The 18103-nt window shown below is 42.4% G+C and overlaps 2 protein-coding genes and 1 non-coding gene across 14 annotated transcripts in view; 1 reads left to right on the top strand and 2 right to left on the bottom strand.

The window, feature by feature from the left end:
• The window catches only part of NPL (N-acetylneuraminate pyruvate lyase), a 35371-nt gene that overhangs the window by 12438 nt on the left and 4830 nt on the right, over positions 1 to 18103 (bottom strand). For 7 of the 12 annotated variants that reach the window (XR_008734752.1, XR_008734753.1, XM_055724800.1 and 4 more), the window contains 2 exons: positions 16990 to 18047; positions 16754 to 16796 (listed from right to left, as the gene is read on the bottom strand). Coding sequence is in view for 6 of the 12 variants with exons in the window: in XM_055724800.1 (XP_055580775.1) it covers positions 16754 to 16796; positions 16990 to 17053 (107 nt within the window). In the remaining 6 variants the exon portion in view is untranslated. Of the gene's footprint in view, positions 1 to 382; positions 1704 to 7327; positions 7487 to 16753; positions 18048 to 18103 lie in introns of those variants that run through there. The other 5 variants (XM_055724804.1, XM_055724806.1, XM_055724805.1 and 2 more) reach the window with 4 other exon arrangements.
• HEBP2 (heme binding protein 2) lies at positions 10410 to 16845 on the top strand. The gene is made up of 5 exons (XM_027811222.2): positions 10410 to 11400; positions 13856 to 13940; positions 14311 to 14446; positions 14702 to 14867; positions 15320 to 16845. Exons 2-5 carry the CDS (start codon positions 13866 to 13868, stop codon positions 15492 to 15494), a joined length of 552 nt encoding a protein of 183 aa, XP_027667023.1. The 5' UTR covers positions 10410 to 11400; positions 13856 to 13865; the 3' UTR covers positions 15495 to 16845.
• On the bottom strand, positions 16864 to 16939 carry LOC114016974 (small nucleolar RNA SNORD47). Its single transcript, XR_003561759.1, has one exon. It is a non-coding gene; the product is annotated as a small nucleolar RNA SNORD47 (small nucleolar RNA).

Consider the following 18103-nt stretch of genomic DNA (forward strand, 5'->3'; position numbering starts at 1 on the left):
GCACCACGCAGTAGAAAGAAAAAACATGTTTTCTGCAGTTCAAGGGTCCTTGAATGAGAAGGATTTCAACAGGCAAGTCATAGTGAGCGGGGAAGCAAACCCACCCTGCCTTGTGAGGGAAACAAGCCCCACTGGCATGTCAAAAGCTTGTGAAGGCCTGGGCATCACGGATTAACAGATTTTTTCGAAACAAATTGAGTTAAATTTCATCTTTTCTCTGTTCCCAGACAAAAACAAAGGTGCAAGTGGAGATGAAACCTTGCTTGGTTCTCTGCAAGGAAAATTACAGCTCAGTAATTTAAGGGTGATCATCAAAATATTATCATTATTGTAAAACAAAATCCCATATGCCCCCCCCAAATTCAGCATTGTTCCAACTCACCTTACACCTCTGCATTTCTTTTAAGTGACAAACTTGCACATTTCACCCTCAGGGTCTCAAATCTGTACTCTGCATCAAATTTAAAAGTTGCAGTGTTGAAGAAATAAGCCAGTCATTGATCTCTGTGCCTTAGTGCCCCTTTGTACAGGTTGTATTTAGCTCTTCTGTTCCTTGCCACAGTTACCTAGCTGCAAGCTAAGCACATACTAATTGTCTCTGATGGATGCTTGCTGTGGCGGAGACCTGCTGTTACTCAGTGCCTCCAATTTGCTGTTCTTCTACAAATCATCACTATTTGGATAAGAGAAACCCAAGCCAGTTAACATACAAACATACAGTGTATGAATAGAAAAACCATGCCATAAATCAAAAACCATGAGGTGCACAGAAATGAGAAGTTAAGGGGAAGACCTGCTTCATTTTGCCCCTGCTATGTACACCACCATGACCTGGGTGCAGCTCATGTCATGGGGGCTGCAGGACACCAGGAAAGGCTCCGGCTGCCCATTTCCTTATCTCCTGCTTGTTTCTTGTTCCACTGTGGTGCTGGAAGCAGTCCCAAAACCAGTGCAGTGCTCTGGCTCTGGGACATGCAGTGTGGGGAGCTGGGAGGATCCATGTTGCTGTGTGAGTAAGGCAAACAGAGGAGGTCAGGCTATGACAATCGAACAGAAAACAGTGGCTCATGGGGAGCTAAACCCACTCCTTGTGTGCAGCCCATGTGGCTCCCGTTTTCCTCTCCAGCATGTGGTTTTACCAGATGTGCATCACGTGCAGGGTCTGGGCCCCATGGCAGAAAGGCAGCTGTGCACAGCACAGTCCCCCTCCGCCCTACCAGACCCGCAGCTGGTGCTGAATTCAAATCTTCACCCAGCAGATCCGAGCAGCAGACCACCAGCATCTCTTAAGACAAAGCAGTGCCCTGCACATATTTGTGGCTGACATTTAACAGACTCAGAAGGAAAGAGGCTATGAAAGGCCATATAGAGTGCACATGGACTGACCACCAAAGGCATCAATAGATCTTTCTTGAACACGCCCCAATGCCTGCAGCTTCCAGCTCTCCTGTGGGCTTGGTTTGCTTCCCGGGGAAAATCTTTTGGGTTTTCTACACCCATCCATAAAACGGGTGCAATAAAACATTCTGTCTTCAGTGTGTGCTTTCAGATCTTCTATTAAAGCGCGTTTTGAGAGCATCCAGTGCCTGCAGTAAAGAAAACAATCCCCTCTTGTGCATTCTGGGAGCACATTTTTCATGTATTCACATAATAATCTCAGGAGTTTGGGTTTGTGGTATTCCTCCTCCGCTCCAAAATATGCTCACTGTGGGCTGTTCACATGCTCTGGGGTTTGGATTTATTAAGAAGTTCTCACAAAGCACATGTATTTTTCTTTTCTTCGAGGCTCATCTTGTTCTTCCAGAAATCCCCTCTTCTCTACGCATTTCCATTCCTATGGGTAATTTCTCTTTCTCCAGGCTGAACAGTCCCAGCTCTCTCAGCTTCTCCTTGTAACACAGATTTTGCAATCCTATGATCATCTTTGAGGCCCTTCACTGGAGTCACTCGAGGAAGTCCACGTCTTCCCTTTACTGGGGAGCCCAGCACTACACATGCACGTCACCAGAGCTGAGCAGAGGGGAAGGATGACCTCCACCAACCTCCTGGCAGCTCTCTAATGCAGGATATTGTAGGCTCAAGTTCCTCTTGCCCATCAGGACCCCCAGGTCCTCTTCAGCTAAGCTACTTTCTTTCCAGCTAGGTGGCCTCCACTCTGTACTAGTGCCTGGGCTTATTCCTCCCTTCTGCAGGACATTGCAGTTCTCTTTGTTGAAGTTCATGAGGTTCCTGTTAGTCCATTTCTCCAGCCTGTCAAGGTCCCTCTGCAAACTTTCTCCAGCCTGTCAAGGTCCCTCTGCAAACTTTCTGAGGGTGCTCTCTGCTCCTTCATTCAGGTCATCAATGAAGAGGTTAAGCAGTACTAATCCAAGAAGAACAGTGTATTTTGGGAGGTTCAGAGACAATTCAGTGGTCTCTAGAGTAATTTAGAGAATGTTGAGAAGATCCTCTGATTATTTTACGAGCCTGCTTTGTGCTGTTTGATAGCATGCGAGAGAAGTTTTACAGTGGTTTACTGCTGCTTAGAACAGTTTTTAGAAGTTACAGATTGGTGTAGAAGGGTTTTAGAGCTGCTTAGAGCTCTTTAGAGGAATTCTAAAGCTGTATGAGGAGTTTAGAGTTGTAGAGATACAGAAGCATTTTAGATGTATTTAGAGACACATTAGTGCTGATTACAGCAACACAGAGGATCAGTTTAGAGGTGCTCTGAGGTTTTTAGAAGAGGTTTAGAAGAAGTAAAGGAGTTTACAGTTGCTCAGACAGCTTTACAGGAGTTTTGGCACACTTTACATGATTTTAGAGCTGCTCAGAACTGTTTATAGGGGTTTTAGAGCAGTTACATCAATTTAGAGTGGTGTGAAGCTGCTTGTGTTGTTCAGAGTGGTTTTAGAGGACTTCAGAGAAGTTTTTATCGCTGTTTCTCTAAACAGGAGTTTAGAACTGCAGAGAGGAGTTCTAGAACAGTTGCAAGGAGACTGAGAGGAGTTTGAGATCCATTTTGAAGCATTTTACTGCTGCTTAACACAGTGTGGAGGAATTTTAGTGTTGTTTAGAGGATTTTCAGAGGTAGAGTCGAGGTTTTAGAGGAATTTATAGCTTCTTACCATTGTTTCCAACTGATCAGAAGTGTTTTAGAACTGTTCAGATGGGTCATAGAACAATGTAGTGCATTTCAGAGATATTTTGGAGCTGTTTAAAGAAGTCCAGACTGGCTAAGCGGCACCCTAGAGCGTTTTAGAATCAGTTACATGATTTCAAAAGGTCTCATTTAGGGGGTGTATTAATAGCTCTTTTGGAGCTCACCAGAGGTGTTTTGTAGCTATCTTGACAGTATTTTAGAGGGGTTTAGAGCACCTCAGAGTACATGCAAGGAGTTTTGGAGGTCCTTAGCAGAGATTAAGAGGCCCAAAGGAAATTCAGGGATCTTCAAATCCATGCAGAGGAGTTCTAGATAAGATCAGTCAAATCTGAAAGCTGCTTAGAGGAGGTTTAGAAAGATCTTAGTGCAGTATAGAGGACCTTAGCACTCTTTCAAGGGATATTACAGCTCCTCAGAACTGTTTAGTGTGCTTCTGAGGAGCTGTGGAGGAATTTGGAGTTATTTTTCAGATCTTTGAGCTGTTTACAGGATATATAAAGACATTTTTGAAGTGGTTATATATTGTTAGAGATGTTTAGAAGCATTTAGTGGCAGTTTAGAGCTGATTAGAAGAGTTTTAGAGTGGTTTAGAGACCACTTTGAGTTGCGTAAATTTCACCTGTTTTGCGGCAGTTGCCTCACTGCAGCAATACAGAGGTCCTGACAGTCTTTTAGAGCAATTTAGAAGAGGTAGACAGTGATTTAGAGCTGCCTAGAGGGGATTAAAATCTTAGAGTAGTGGGTTAAAATCTTACAGTAGTTCAGAGAAATTCTGAAAAATTTTAGGGTTGCCCCAGCTCATCACCTCCCCCGTTCAGTGCTGGTTCACCGTTGAGACTCTTCCCACATCTTTCAAAGCCTCGATCGCCGTTTCTGACTCCCCTCACTGCCTCCATCCATCTCCCCCAGTCCTTGGGTGAAGGTTTCATGTTTGAGGGCAGTCTTTGCTCACCTTTGGAAGGAATGCATTTAAGGAAATGATGGTAAAGATTCTAAGACTCTCTGATATTTACACTGATAAAGCCCTATGTTATTACCAGAAGGAAACAGAACTGTGCTTTAGCTAAAACAAATACCCAAGTTATTCTACAGGGGTTTAGAGGACAGCTCAGGTCCAGTTCAGCAGTGCTACGTAATGCAGTGGATAATCACTAGCTCTCTTCATTCCTCCTGCAGTCACCAGCAAATGAATATCTGCATGTCCTCTTATGCTAATGTCCCGAGTGCTAGCATACCGCATGCAATCAGCAGTCCCAACGATGCGTATGTGAGCTCAGAGTCTCAAGGATAAAAGAAAGAAGAAACGAGTTTACTGTTGCCATTTAAAATACTTCTTCTCCTTTATACTCATTTCAAGTGCATGCTTAATGCCAAATATATCCTTCCAATGGGAAAACACAAAAAAAACCAAAACAAAACATTCAGGAAGACTTGAATGGCTGTGGGAATTTATATTCAGGCAAATCTGAATACATGAACTCACATTCAGGTTCCAAAATCTGCATTGTAAATTTTGGGCAATTTGCAGCTGCAGCATGCTGTGCAGTGACCGGAAAAGTGCCTTCCTGCTTCCCACTGAAATAATCAGTAAAGTGTAGTGGTGCCAAAGCTTGAAGGAGAATAAGGATACCAGTGAAAACAACAAAAATCAGTTGCTATTTTTCCAAAACAAGTATAGGAATAAAACCACAGCTTTATAGATCTAAACAATTTTTCTAAGGAAAAGAAATAAACATGAATGTCAAAACCTTATCTAAGTAACCCCATAAGGTAATTTTGAATAGGGAAGTTATGAACACTTTTTTGTGGCCATGTGCCAACATAGGGGATTCACGTATCTACTAAGAACTCCATTACTCAAATAACTGATTTGCTGAGGCAGCTTAACTACTAAAGCCAAAGGCCCTGCAAGTTTCCTCCAGACTTCTTTGTCATTGCTGTGTTAACACTTCAAACATTTTCTACGCTGACTACAGTTTACCACCCTCGTCCTTTACTTCTAGTTTCCCCAAATTACACTTCTCTCTACCTATACACTGTTTTGACATCTGGATTTTCCTACTTCTCAGGTTACCATGAGCGCAGTTCTGGTTGGCCGTAATTAAACTACAGTTCTGCTTCTGTTTCTCTCTGAAATAAATAAATGTATCCAGACACAATATTCTTCCAAAGGCAGTCCAAATCTATTTTCAGAACACATACAAAGGGCGCAAGCCTAAATGATGGCAGAAATTCAAAAAGGCAACACGTGTGAAAGTGATGAAATCCTGTTAAATCTCGTCTTGTCTGGCTGGTATTCAGAAGGTCATCATCTGAGAGGCTGACATGATGTCCTTACATGCAGAGCATCTACCTCCTCTTCTCTAAATTGAAAGATGCAAAAATCAAAAGAAATGCAGATTTTAAATTTGAGTTTTAAACTGCATCGTTGGATAGCAATTCTGCCCAAAAGCTTGCAAGTTTAACTCTTCTAGAACTGAGCATAACCTGGAGAATCACTAATTTAGGATTTTCTTAACTGTCTTACACAGACATTCAGACTGGTGTGTCTGCTGCATAAAAGATCTTTAACATGCCAAGATGTTAATTTAAATGTTAGGGTGCTTAAATATTTAATCTTCCCATTAACAGTCAACTAATAGGTACTAGAGTATATTGAAATGTAAGGCTTTAGAAACAGAGAACTACTAAGGTACACTGGATCCATTAGTGAGCTAAAGTGATCACTGCCAACCAAGAGTTTGAGGGACTTTTGTATTGAAGTAAAACTCACCTCTGAACACAAATAACAGTGCCATCTGCTGCAGAATGCAGCACTGGATCATCTTGGGAAAGGAGTGAAAGAGAGACTGGGTTCTTAAAAAAATCCATCTCTGCAGGCCTTACTTGCAAATCTAAGTAACAAAAATGCCTACCGAAACCCCACACCCACTACCAATATCCCCACTGCTAGAGAACGGGAGAAGTTCTGGTATGATCCATACCCAAATAAGATCAGGAAGCAGCTTAGGAGACAAACGCTCAGCTAGGGTAACTGGTCAATTTATGCTTAGGTGGCGAGTTGGATTGGCAGGCCAGAAAGAGAACATGCTCCTACAGGCATGCATTGCTAACGCCTGTGCGCTGACAAACACTGTCACGCTTAGATTGCAAGGGCTTCACATTCACGCCACCCAATTCTGTTTCACGTTACCCAGTATGTACCACAGTGGTCCTCAACTCATACTGCTGAAGAGCTGTCACAACAGAGATGCTCCGAGCAAGAAGCTCACTAGCTCAGTTTCAGTTACCTCTTCATGTCTTTTTGGTAAAAGTGGAAAACAGTATTTTAGGAGCGCATTTTATTTAAGTAATGAACCCTTATGCTCTGGGGCTGTTTCCATCATTTCTGGACATGTCCTTAGGTCCTCGGGACTCCATATGGAAACCCTGGGCTCTCTAGGGCAATTTCTGCATACCTGGGACTTCTTCAGACTCGTGGGGCTGTTCACATCATTTCTTAATGACCCTTCAGCACAGTCAGGACCTTAACCAAGGTCCTGGGCAGAGGAGCTGCCAGGTGGTCTCACCCCATGCAGCACATAGACTGGAGAAAGCTGAGAACGAGAAGGAGGGAGGAAGGGAAGGTAGGGGCCAAAGCAGGTGAAGAGAAAGGAAAAGATCATCTTACAAGTCTAGGAAGGTGGATTGAAGAAAGAAAATGCAGAGCCACTGTGTTCCTGCCCACTGAGACAGGACAGAAGGTATCTGGATGGTATCTGCTGGAAGATGCAGATATAAAAATTATTCTTGCTGGAGCTGACACTGAACTCCTACCTTCATCTGGAGAGACTGCCTAGCAGGTGAGATGTAAGAGGCCTTGGGCTGCCACGTGCTTGCTAACTACTCCCTTTCTCTGTACTGCTTGAGAGCATTATCTGTGGTACGGGTTGTCAGTGACTTCAAATACTGGACTGTCCTATTGATAAGAAACATTCAGTAAATATTCTCCTTAAGGCTGTTTTTTTGAGCCCTCTGAGTCATGTTTTCAGATGATTGATGCCTGGTTCTTTCCTCCTGTTTGCAAAGAAAGTGTATTCTCTCTCACCTTAGGCTATAGCTTAAGTCATTGTTAAATACCATTTAAAAAAGAAAAAATGCCAATTAAATAGATTTGTGTCAAGGCTTTGTTCTAGCAAACATTGTTACCTATGTGACCTTAATCCTGTTTCCCTGAATGAGATGTTCTTATCTTGGAGATAAAAATTCATCTTCTTTCACGTTCTTGTTTCTGAGAAGAATCTGTCAATAGCAGAATGCAGATGGATTTGTAGGGAAAGAATTCACTTCCACGTCTTCCAGCACTCAGAGAGAACTGCAAGTTTTCTGTGGTTTTGGATGGAGACAATTACTTGTGGGGTTCAGCTGACAGCTAGATCCCTAAACAGATCTATATTTAAAATAACCCTTATTTTGGAAATAATCCAAGTGAATAAAGCAGTATATAAAGCTGAGACAGCTTCCAGTCTCTCTCTCTGGCCTCTATGGACAGAAGACAGAAAGGTTTAGGAAGGTTTTTCATGCAGCTGGAAGGAAAGATTAATTTAGGTTTAATTCTCCAAACATAGAATGATTCTAAAATGTGACCTTCATCAGAGAAATCTTGGAATATGCCAAGTCAAAAGTGCTCTGGAGTGGTGTTGGATGTAGGAAGTTTTTTATTTGGTCAAGAGCAGTCATTTCCATGCAATCTCTGATGAAGTGAGCAAAAAGCCACTAATGTAGCAAGATTTTAGGTAATGCTGCCATTGAGTCAGCTGTTTGAAGTAGCAGGGAGATGCAATAGTTTCATGTGTCTTTTTTAACAAATTAGCTGGAATCAGGCAAAAAGCAGATGGACAAAATCCACATACGCACCTCCAGAAAGCAAGTGATTTTTGGTTGAAGGCCAGTCCAACAGTAACAAACTGGTGTGCTGACATAAGATGCATAGGTTAGAGCATAAGTTCTAATTACCACCTTATCAGAGTTAAAGCAGAGATTTCATTTCCACAATTTGCAAAGGATAATATAGAACCTCATTGGAACAGCGCTATAGTACGTTCAACTGCTTCCTTAGAAGCTGCTATGCTTATGCTTCTTCATTTTCCTTGCTGCAAGTGAGCATAAGATATAAAATAGAATTTGCTAGAAGGGCTTATCTTTCATTTAGAGCAAGGAGATAAAGATAAGAGCCTTCTTTTGAGAAATGAATTTGCAGAAAATCACAGTTCATCTAATAACATATAAAGACAATTTTGTTGCCCTGGACTGTTATTTACAGTAACTACAGTAACATCACATGCTCAACTTCTTTGATATGAAGGGCTTCTGCATCATCTGAATGTGCATTCAGAAAAGCAAATGCCATTTAGATATAAAGAATCTCAGTTCTTTTAAATCAAAATCATTATCAAACACGGGGCCAACTGATGTTCTCACAGGCTTAGGCAGAAGTGCAAAACTGCCTGGGGCATCTGGGTTGAGATCACTTGCTAGAACATGTGAGTGGCCAGCCTGGAGACACCTGCACCCCTCTCTGTCCCTCACACACAATTTTTTCATATTACGCTACAGACTTGTCAGTTACAAGAATATGACTCACAGTTATCACTACCCATGCTGTAACAAAACATCTTTTTTCCCAGGCTTCTCCAATCCTGACACAATTAGGTCAATGGAAAAGATTTATATTTTTTGTGCAAGCGATCTGTGCTTGCTTCTAGGGCTAAAGGCAACTTGCAACACATTTGCATGAATTTGACAGCAGCCATTGTAACGTCGCCACAGAGCAGACATCAAGCATTTCTAAGGTCTGTGTTTGTTATAGATAGGGTCTATCAAGAGGAAAAATGGAAATTGCAAGTGATCATATCACAGGTTTGTCCTTATCCAACTGAAGCTGCAAGCCTGAAAAGCCATTGCTTAAGTACAAGTTCGTTATGGTGTTCTGTGCAGAGGCGCATGCTGAAAATAGTAAAGTTAAGCTACAGACCACATGCTTTAATGTGCTTGTGCCATCATCTCTATTCCTTGTGTTTAAGGCAAAACTAAAGAAAAACATTGCTTTGCCAGCTATTCTAAAAAATACCAGTCAAGTCCCAGACATTATGTATGACATTAAAACAGAAGTGTCATAGGCTACTGTTGAGAATTACTGCCTGTTTAATTAGTGCATTTAGGGCTCCTCTGTGGGCAGCAACACTTTGCACTAGAGGTATAGCAAATGGTATTTATATAAGCAGTATGAACCTTTATTACTGTCTGGTTTTGCTTTTCCCCCTGCAGTAGATAGCCATCAAACTAGCAATATATGGATGCTGTTGAACTTCCCTGCCATATGTTCTGCAAAATACTGGGAACCTCAAGGTGCTAAAACAGTTCTTTCACGTTACTTTCCTGTGTAAAAGGGCAAGGGGTACAGAGTATAGTGCACCCAGACTTTCCCCTATTTGGAGGTACCAGTTCAACTGTGTGTCAGCTTCCATCATAATCCCTTCCCCAGTTTGGGTATGTATAGGGTTATGTACAGAATACATGTCTTCATGCCTGCCCTACTGACTCTTCCAACTGTTGACATGTTCTCTCAATGTATATGTGAAAAACAAGGGTGTTGGAAAACAACCTCTCTGGAAAACACTGATGATTGTTCTCCAGCCTCGGGCTACTCCACCAGAACAGTTAGCTCTTTGTCAGGACATCAGCTGGGCACATACAAACTGACTGGGGAATTGTTCTGGGCATCTCTGCTTCAGAAACAAAATGAGAATCCACAGTGGGCTTGTGTTTATCCACAGATTAATTGCCCCCCGTTTCAAGGCAATCCTTCTCTGTGCTCATGATTGGAGCAAATTTGTGGAGATTTGCCAAACTGTTGCGGCTGGGTATCATGGTTTTTTACATAGCCTTCTCTACTCTGTAGAAAATAATTACTAGTACACGCTTGACAGGAATGTTGGAGTGTAAGTGAAATGTAACGGCTAACCTTACACGAGCACGTGCCTGTGCACGCCCATAGCTCTTGAGCAAAGACCACCAAGCAGCAGCTTCTCTTTCTCCAAAATGTCCTGCTGGTCTTCCTGTTTGACCCAAACACAACGCGAGTAAAACTGAAAGTTTACTCTGGAATACAGAAGTACAAAGCAGGCACAGAAATGGTTCTGCATTTCAGGCCTTAGCACGTCCTAATAGGCTCCCTCACTAAAACACTCTTTACACCACCCCACTTCTGTGGCTTTAGAGCTTTGTGGCTTTAGAGGTAAGTTTGCAATTGCTATTTGGCATGGTTTTGGGGTTTTTAATTTCTCCTTTCAGAATAGGAGTGTATCACGCAGCATCCTGACGAAGTTCTGTGCAAGCAAAGCATGTTTCCTATTAAAAGTCAATCCCGCCTATTGATTTCAAATGTCCCAGAGAGCTTAGCTGAATTTGCCTGCAAGGAATTTGCACAAACCATGGCAAGCACAGGAGGTGTTCTCAGGACTCAAACTGTGAAGTTTAATCTGCCCTATTGTGCTGGTACCTAAGTATGTCTGGAATTGCGGCTGGTTAAATGAAGAGTTCAGCTTCACTCTATGTATTACAAGCAGGAAATAATTTCACAATAGCTTTGTATAACCCCTTTGTGCAGATATCCAAGGGCTAAGGGGGCTGATTAGTCTCAAATACCGCTCAAAACAGACAGCCATTATAAAACACTGCCTGCCTTTCATAACATGCCAGCAGAAATCTCGTGAGGATGGTCTCAGCTTAGTTTGCAGCCAGATTTCTACCTACCATTTTACCCCGGGGTAAAAAGGACAAGCTGCCATTCTGTACCATCACTCTCATGTAATCTGAGTCAGGGGGGACATGGACAGACATTATTTATGTGAAATTCTTTCTCCCAAGAGCACAAAGCCCACTGCTGACCCCGACATAAGTAGGAACAAAGCCATGGAAACCAGGGGAAGTTACACAAGGGTGCAAAACTGTTTATGGAGCCAGATCACACGCTGGCTCCAACGTTGCCTCGTGGGCAGTGTGGGTGGGGCTTTCGGCATCTGTGTGGGAGCTCTCCAATGAGACCCAGAGGAGGACAAGGCTACAACGTTCTGGTTTTTGTAACAGCATCTCCCACCAGTAAGGCTGAGGCATGGGCGGAGTCTGATGAAACTAAAATAAACACTGCCATGCAGCATCTTGTGAGTATGTGCAGCCTCAGACAGACTGCGATAGCTGGAAGGATAAGGACGGCTTAAAACGTAAGTATATCTACTTCCTCCACTTTCTTAATATAATTAGTGGCTTGTGAAATGGTATGTTCTGGTTACAGTTACTTGTGGCATCAGTAACCTGTAAAAATGCCTACTATGCTTTCTGTCCCTTTGGCCTGTGTATTAACAGCTGCAGAAAAAGCCCAAACACCCTCCAGTAATATTTATATAAGCAGATGGAAATCTCAAAGCTTAAGCTTTCCTGTAGATCTGAAAATTCATTCAACTGTAAATATTTGGAGGATTCTTCTCAGTTTGTCTTCCCCCCAAAAAACCCCCATTTGTTTCGTGTAATTCAAAAATACTTCTTACATGTGGTCACCCACAGTACTGGCCACAAAGTTATAAAAGACAGAGCTGTGAGCCATCTCACCAGCAGTTAAGAGCAGGTGTGTTGGGGAGGGGTTGGAACCGGCAAGTACAGAGACAAGCCAGCTCACACTGCAGCTACTACAACAGCATGCGTTGAGACAGAGAAATGCTTACTTCCCTGCTTTCTAACATACCCAGACAGCACATAAAAGGAAGCAATGTCAAGTTGTAGCAAGGCGAAATGGAAAGTGAAGTGACAGCAAAGGAGCAGCATCTTTGCCTTTGAAATGGCAACGGATTGAAAAAAAAAAATACAGGAATTTTCAGTAACATTCCTCACATTTGCTTCTAATAAAATGATTGCATTCCTGCTTTACTGTTATGCTTCGTTGACTTGTAAATACTATTGACACAGAGGTTTTTAGAGTAAAACTGTCCAGCTGGGGACCGTGCACCAGAGTCCCCGGTGGTGAGTCATTCTGGTAAAGACTGCTGAAGATGTATCTTCAGGCTGGGACAGGGCAGGGGACAGCACCTGCTTTTAACTGCTGGCATCAGTCTCCTGCTACATGGTCCTCTGATCCTCCCTTGCTCTACAGTGACAACTGAAGGAGCTGCTAGAAAAAGCTCAGCACGCGAGTGCCCAGTTCACTGCTTACTTTAAGGATTGTAAGCGAAATCAGTGCCATCAGGTTTTTGGTGTTTTGTGGATTTTTTTGTTTTGGATTTTTTGGTGTATTTTTTTAAAGCTTCTCAACCTCATAGATGCCCAAGAGAAAACTCCTTGTAGCCACCTCTAAACCAGAGTATAGAGCGGGATTAATAGCATTCAACAGTGGCCTGCATGTCAGAAGAAAACAGAAACAGTGAAGAAAGCAGTCAAGTAGCACAAGGCAGTTCTTGATTTTACAAAAGCAGCCATGGTCTTATATTCACAAACCATGTTTAAGATGGCATACCTTAAAGGCTTTAAAAACGCCTACCACAGATTACGAATGGTCCATCACTCCTATTTAAGATACCACCGCAACCCAGAACATTGTTCTGGACCTCAAGAACAGACAGTGCCGCTGCCGGCAGTCCTAGGTGGCAGGATTTCCCCTTGCCACTCAGACATGCTGTACCACTACTACTGCAGGCAGCATATGCTGTGCTAATACTAAAAGCCCATGGAGAAAGTAGAGCCTTGAGTGACAGGAGAGTGGCTTCTTGTTGTATGGGTAGCTATAAACAATTGAGGAGATAGAGAAATAAAAAATAATCTCAAAGTCTGCTGTTACCCAGGAAACATGCAATTAAATTATACTCTGAGAAGACAACATTCTATGATCTAGGAATCAAGATAACTGCTGAATTAACTACATTATGTTGTTGCAATGTGAAGTGCAAAGGACATTGTAACTTAATAGAAAGCAGAGACTTTCTCAGGATATAGATTATGGGCTACAATCTGCCCGGCAATGACAAAAATCCAAAATCAAAGCTCCTAAAATCTCAAGACTTTAACCAGATGCACTTATTTCAATAGTGATTTTGATTATTTCGTCTCGCTTTGTTTTAGGATAGTAAGAGGAAGTTGAGTGTTTTCACGCTTTCAGCTTCTTCCTTCCGTGAAGGCTCCCTGGGCAAGTAGCTACATATTCATAAACACAGAAAATCTCCTCTATTCACAGGACTCTGGGGCTAAAGGCCTTTAAGAAAGGCATCAGCTATTATGAGAGGCCCAATAAAGTTACAGGCAGTGTCAATACCATCACCACCCATGCCTTCTCATCCAGGAGCAAACTGGCTGAACTCTGCGAGTCCTTTTTACTTGTGCATCTACACAGACGTGCCACTTGTAGGATTCCAACCTTCTGTTTTGCACCCAGGAAATGGTCTCACTAAGGTAGAATACCTTGAAGGAGGAACACCCCCACACCAGCCTGGAAGTAGTTTGTTTCTTGGTCCTGGTTCTCCCTGGTTCCTTCAGGGCTAAAAGGATTTCAGCCCTTTTTGTTGAACCGTTAGGGATAAGCCTTTCACAATTTCAGGGACAACTGAAACATCAGGCAGAAAAGCCCTAGGGGTTTCTTCTGCCCCATTCATACTGTATTGGTTGGGAGGCCAATGAACTGTGTCTGCCTTTCAGCTCTGGCAAGATGATCAAATCCTTCAAGCAAACGTTTCTGTCCCTGGATCTGCAGTCCCCTCGGTGGAGCTCAGCAGAGATGACGGTAAAGGCTGAAGGCCAGGGGAGCAGAGCTCTCTGCAGTCAGGGTGCTGCAGAGCCAAGGTGGATTTGGGATTCTGTCTGATGAGCATGGAGGAGCTGGGAAGTCGCTATACACACCATTCACACCTCATTGTAAAGGGGCAGAGGAACACGTGTTTCCAAGCTCTGCAGAGCTCAGCCTAAAGCAGAACAGCATGGTTTTGCAAGGGAGGCTTCAAACACTTTGGACATTGGGGGTGTGCCTAGTGCCTGCAGCAAAGGACACCCAGTGTTATCTCATTGCAACAGTATTTTCATGCCAGTTTGGGAAAAGCAGCTATTAATTTGTTATGCTTAATATTCATCTCATGGTTACTTTTGCTACCTTTCAGGCAAAGGATTACGAACTGCGTCAGTATGAGACAGCCAAGTGGGTCAGCACTGTCATTAGGGGAGAAACCCAGAAGGAGGCGATGCGCCAGGGCTTCTGGAAACTCTTCCACTACATCCAAGGGAAGAATGAAAAAGGTAGCGTGCCGATTTTAAACTGCAAGAAGCACACACAGGAGATGAAGCCGAATAGTATAAAGCAGTAGATGAGCTACAGGATGCAGCAGTTCCCCTTCTGGGTCTAACACCCTTGTAACTCCACTAAGCCATTACAGCCATGAGGCTGCTTGACCACCTGCTTTTAGGATAAGCCTGCACTGCCATTCACAGCAGCATTCAGGCACTGTCTTTGCTTGCAGCTTAGACAATTTCTTTCCCCCACCCCCCCTCTAGAAATGAAGATCGACATGACTGTACCAGTGACATGCCTGATAAAATCTGGCTGCGCAGACTTCAAGATCTCTTTCTTTGTGCCATTTGAACACCAGGACTCCCCACCACAGCCCACCGACTCAGATGTGTTCATTGAAGAGAGGAAGGCAGCAGCCATCTTTGTTCGGTAAGCAGCACCAGCACAGCTGACAAAGGCAGCTACTGAAAGGAGTTGATCTACTAGGAGTCTGAACTAATTTTTCATACAGCTTATTTTTAACCATGGATATATCCTGCTGTTGAGCCCTGAACTTCCACAGAACACGGCAGTTCTCTCATCGCATGAAAAGCGCCCAAAGCTATACTTGCCCCCCTCTGCCTCTATCAAAGCCACAGGCAACAGTCCATGCCAGCTAATGCTCTCATAATTCCAAGCAACTTAGGTGTGGGTTGTTCTGTTTTTAAATGCTACTTTTTAAAGTAACAAATACAGCCATATACTCCTGAACAGCTAGTTCTGCTGTACCACAAGTGTTTAAACACTAATTTTTTTTTTTTTTTAAGTCTGGAGCTCCCTTCTGTGAAAAGAAGCAGCAGGGGGGCTCAAACTCTTAACTCCTCCCTTTTCACTCCTACCAGGTCCTTCGGTGGATTTGCTTCCCCAGAGAAATACGCTGAGGAAGCTGAAGTCTTGGCCAGAATCTTAAGAAACAGAGGCCAACCATTCCATGAAGACTTCTTCTACACTGCAGGCTATGACAGTCCCTTCAAGCTCTTTAACAGGCACAATGAAGTGTGGTATTTTAAAAAATAATAATGCTGGGGGGAATACTAAGAGGCTACTAATCAGCTCTGGATGAAAACAGACCTTAATAATGGCTTTTGCTTTAGTGCAGAAGAGATTTAATTTGCACATGGACACAGAATCATGTCTAACTCATTTCTTGAGGATGAAATACTGTTCTGGCCAAGAAGATTTAAGCTCTTTCTATGAGATGTAACTTGACATATATTGTACCAGCTGGAGCAGGAGATATTGCTCTTAAGGTTCCAGGGAACACTAATCTGAAAAATATTCCTGCAGAACAGTCTGAATGTCTAAGCTTTAACTTCTCATTTAAAGTGCTACAGCAATAGCTCAAGTGTTATGGAGAATCAGTTCTTCATAGAGCTGATTTTTCGCGTACTGATGGAACTCCCAAGACAACAGAAAGATGGGGAAAGTTATTTTTTCCAAGAAACCCAAGCAGGAATACCTTAGCAGGCCTTAGTGCCTCATAAGCAGTTAACTTTAAAAAGTAGTACTATCAAAATCAACCACCTCTTCACTGAAGTATTTTTTTTTGCCCTCATGGAGGCTGAATGCTCTTTTCCTCCAGACTAATGCCAGTGATCAGGTTAGACCAGGAGTCCAGCAGAAGAGGGCTGAGCCTCCAAGGTGTATGCTTACTCTATGCACACCTGCATCTGTACATGTAACACCAAACTTACTGGTGGCCTGTAGTTTTAGGAGCAAATACAAAAGTAGTGTTTAGCTCTCACCTATAAGCCACTAATTACTACAATTATTTAGCTTTGTCAAATTCTTGGTATTGGTCAGGTCAACTGCAGTCTGCACACTAGCAGTATCTGCCACCTAGAGTTAAGACACCTGCAGAACTACCATATAAAGTAGTTTAGTCCCTGCTCTAAATCAACCATTTGAAGCTCTTGTAAAGCAGCCCAGAGCTGTTTTACAGCAAGCAGTTCAAGTCACAAAGCAGTTCACAACAACAGGTAGAGTTTACAGATTTTTATTGGTTCCAATCAGTATCAGGCAAAAAATATCAGTGTGGTAAAAAAACCCCTTGGCTTAAATGCTGTTCATGCAAGTGTAACCTATTATTCTGCAATCTTCCACCTATTAAGACAGACATAAGAACCATTGTAAGGCACCAAACCAGCACAAGAAGCTTGCTGAGAACACCTCAGACCTTAGATTTTCATCTCTGTTCAGAGAGAGAGTTCAAGCTAAGGTTTTTATCATCATTTGTTCCAGCAAATAAATTTCATTATTACTCCAGTTACACTCACCTTCTCAGTTTTTTATACAGTGGTTTCGAAGTTGCCTCCCTACCTAAAGCAAGAAAACACAATTAACATATGCAGCAGCACAACTGCTAAAAGCTTCACAGCAGCTTTGTAACCTCAGACAAAAGTGGAACGGAAATTGTAATATCATAGTAATTCATCTGGCAGAATCAAGTTTCATCAGTGGGTACAAATATTCCCAGAAATTTTTAAACAATTCATCTGCTGTGTGATCTTACCTAATGAGGTTGCAGACAGCACAGTCCTTTCCTGAAAAAGAAGTTGTTTCAGAATAACGGACATCACTATATCCAAGTTAAATTACTCATCTATGAAATTCTACTCACCAAACCAATTTTATCTACAAAGAGGCTACGTTTCGGCTGGCAGCTGACAAGAACTTCAGCTTGCAACACCCAACACCAAATACAAAGTTTACAAATCCTAACTAGATTGGAAATACTAAATTACTAATACTGGAATAACTGGGGAAAATTACAATGTTACTAGTTTTTTGATACTGTCTCTCCCCAACATAGCTGTATCCACTGAGTTTTGATACCTAAAACAGAAGTCCCATAGAAATCATCTTGAAAACCTATAGACAGGAAAGCCAGGCTTGTTGGAGGAAACAAGTTTGTGCAGTAATCATTACAACTTAATCTTAAATTTGTATATGGCCAATGTAACCAAGATCAGCAAAAAATCCTGGGTAGTGACAACCACAGCATATAGGGTTGTGTCTTCTTTTTAGTTTAAGTGCAGCATTACAGGGTCAGTTCAGACTAATTGGATACATCGGATGTGAGTTGTCAGAGTTACATTTGCTGATGCGTTTTGCACTACTACATAATCAACAATGTATTGACTAAGTGGTCTCCACTGATCCAGCTCCTTTACTATTTCCATTGTGTGAAGAAAACCAGCAATAAACACAGTTTTTAGTCATTGAGGCCACACCTTCTGTCCATACAAACAACTCAAATTCACCATTGACCACAGTTCAGGAATTGTCAGGGGATCTGCACAAAAGCAGCCCTTTTTCAAGTCAAATTCAGAACTGCATAGAAGTGCATTCTTCCTTCAAGCACAACACTTTTATTCCCACAGTAGCAGAGTAGGAGAAAGAATACAACAAAGGAAAGATCGGATTTATTATTGGACTAATTTTAGGCACCCCTGTCTAGGCATTTAGCACAAAGACACGTATTCCAGTAATTACCAAAATCCAAGTACTCTACACTTACCTCAGACTTAAGTTACTTGTTTCTCACACAAACTCCCCAGCAGCTTCACCCTGTAACAAGTGAAATTTTATTAACACACTCTCCTTGGCAGAGCTTCAAGAGTCAG

Source organism: Falco cherrug, chromosome 12 (assembly GCF_023634085.1).
Source record: "Falco cherrug isolate bFalChe1 chromosome 12, bFalChe1.pri, whole genome shotgun sequence".
Taxonomy (NCBI): Eukaryota; Metazoa; Chordata; class Aves; order Falconiformes; family Falconidae; genus Falco; species Falco cherrug.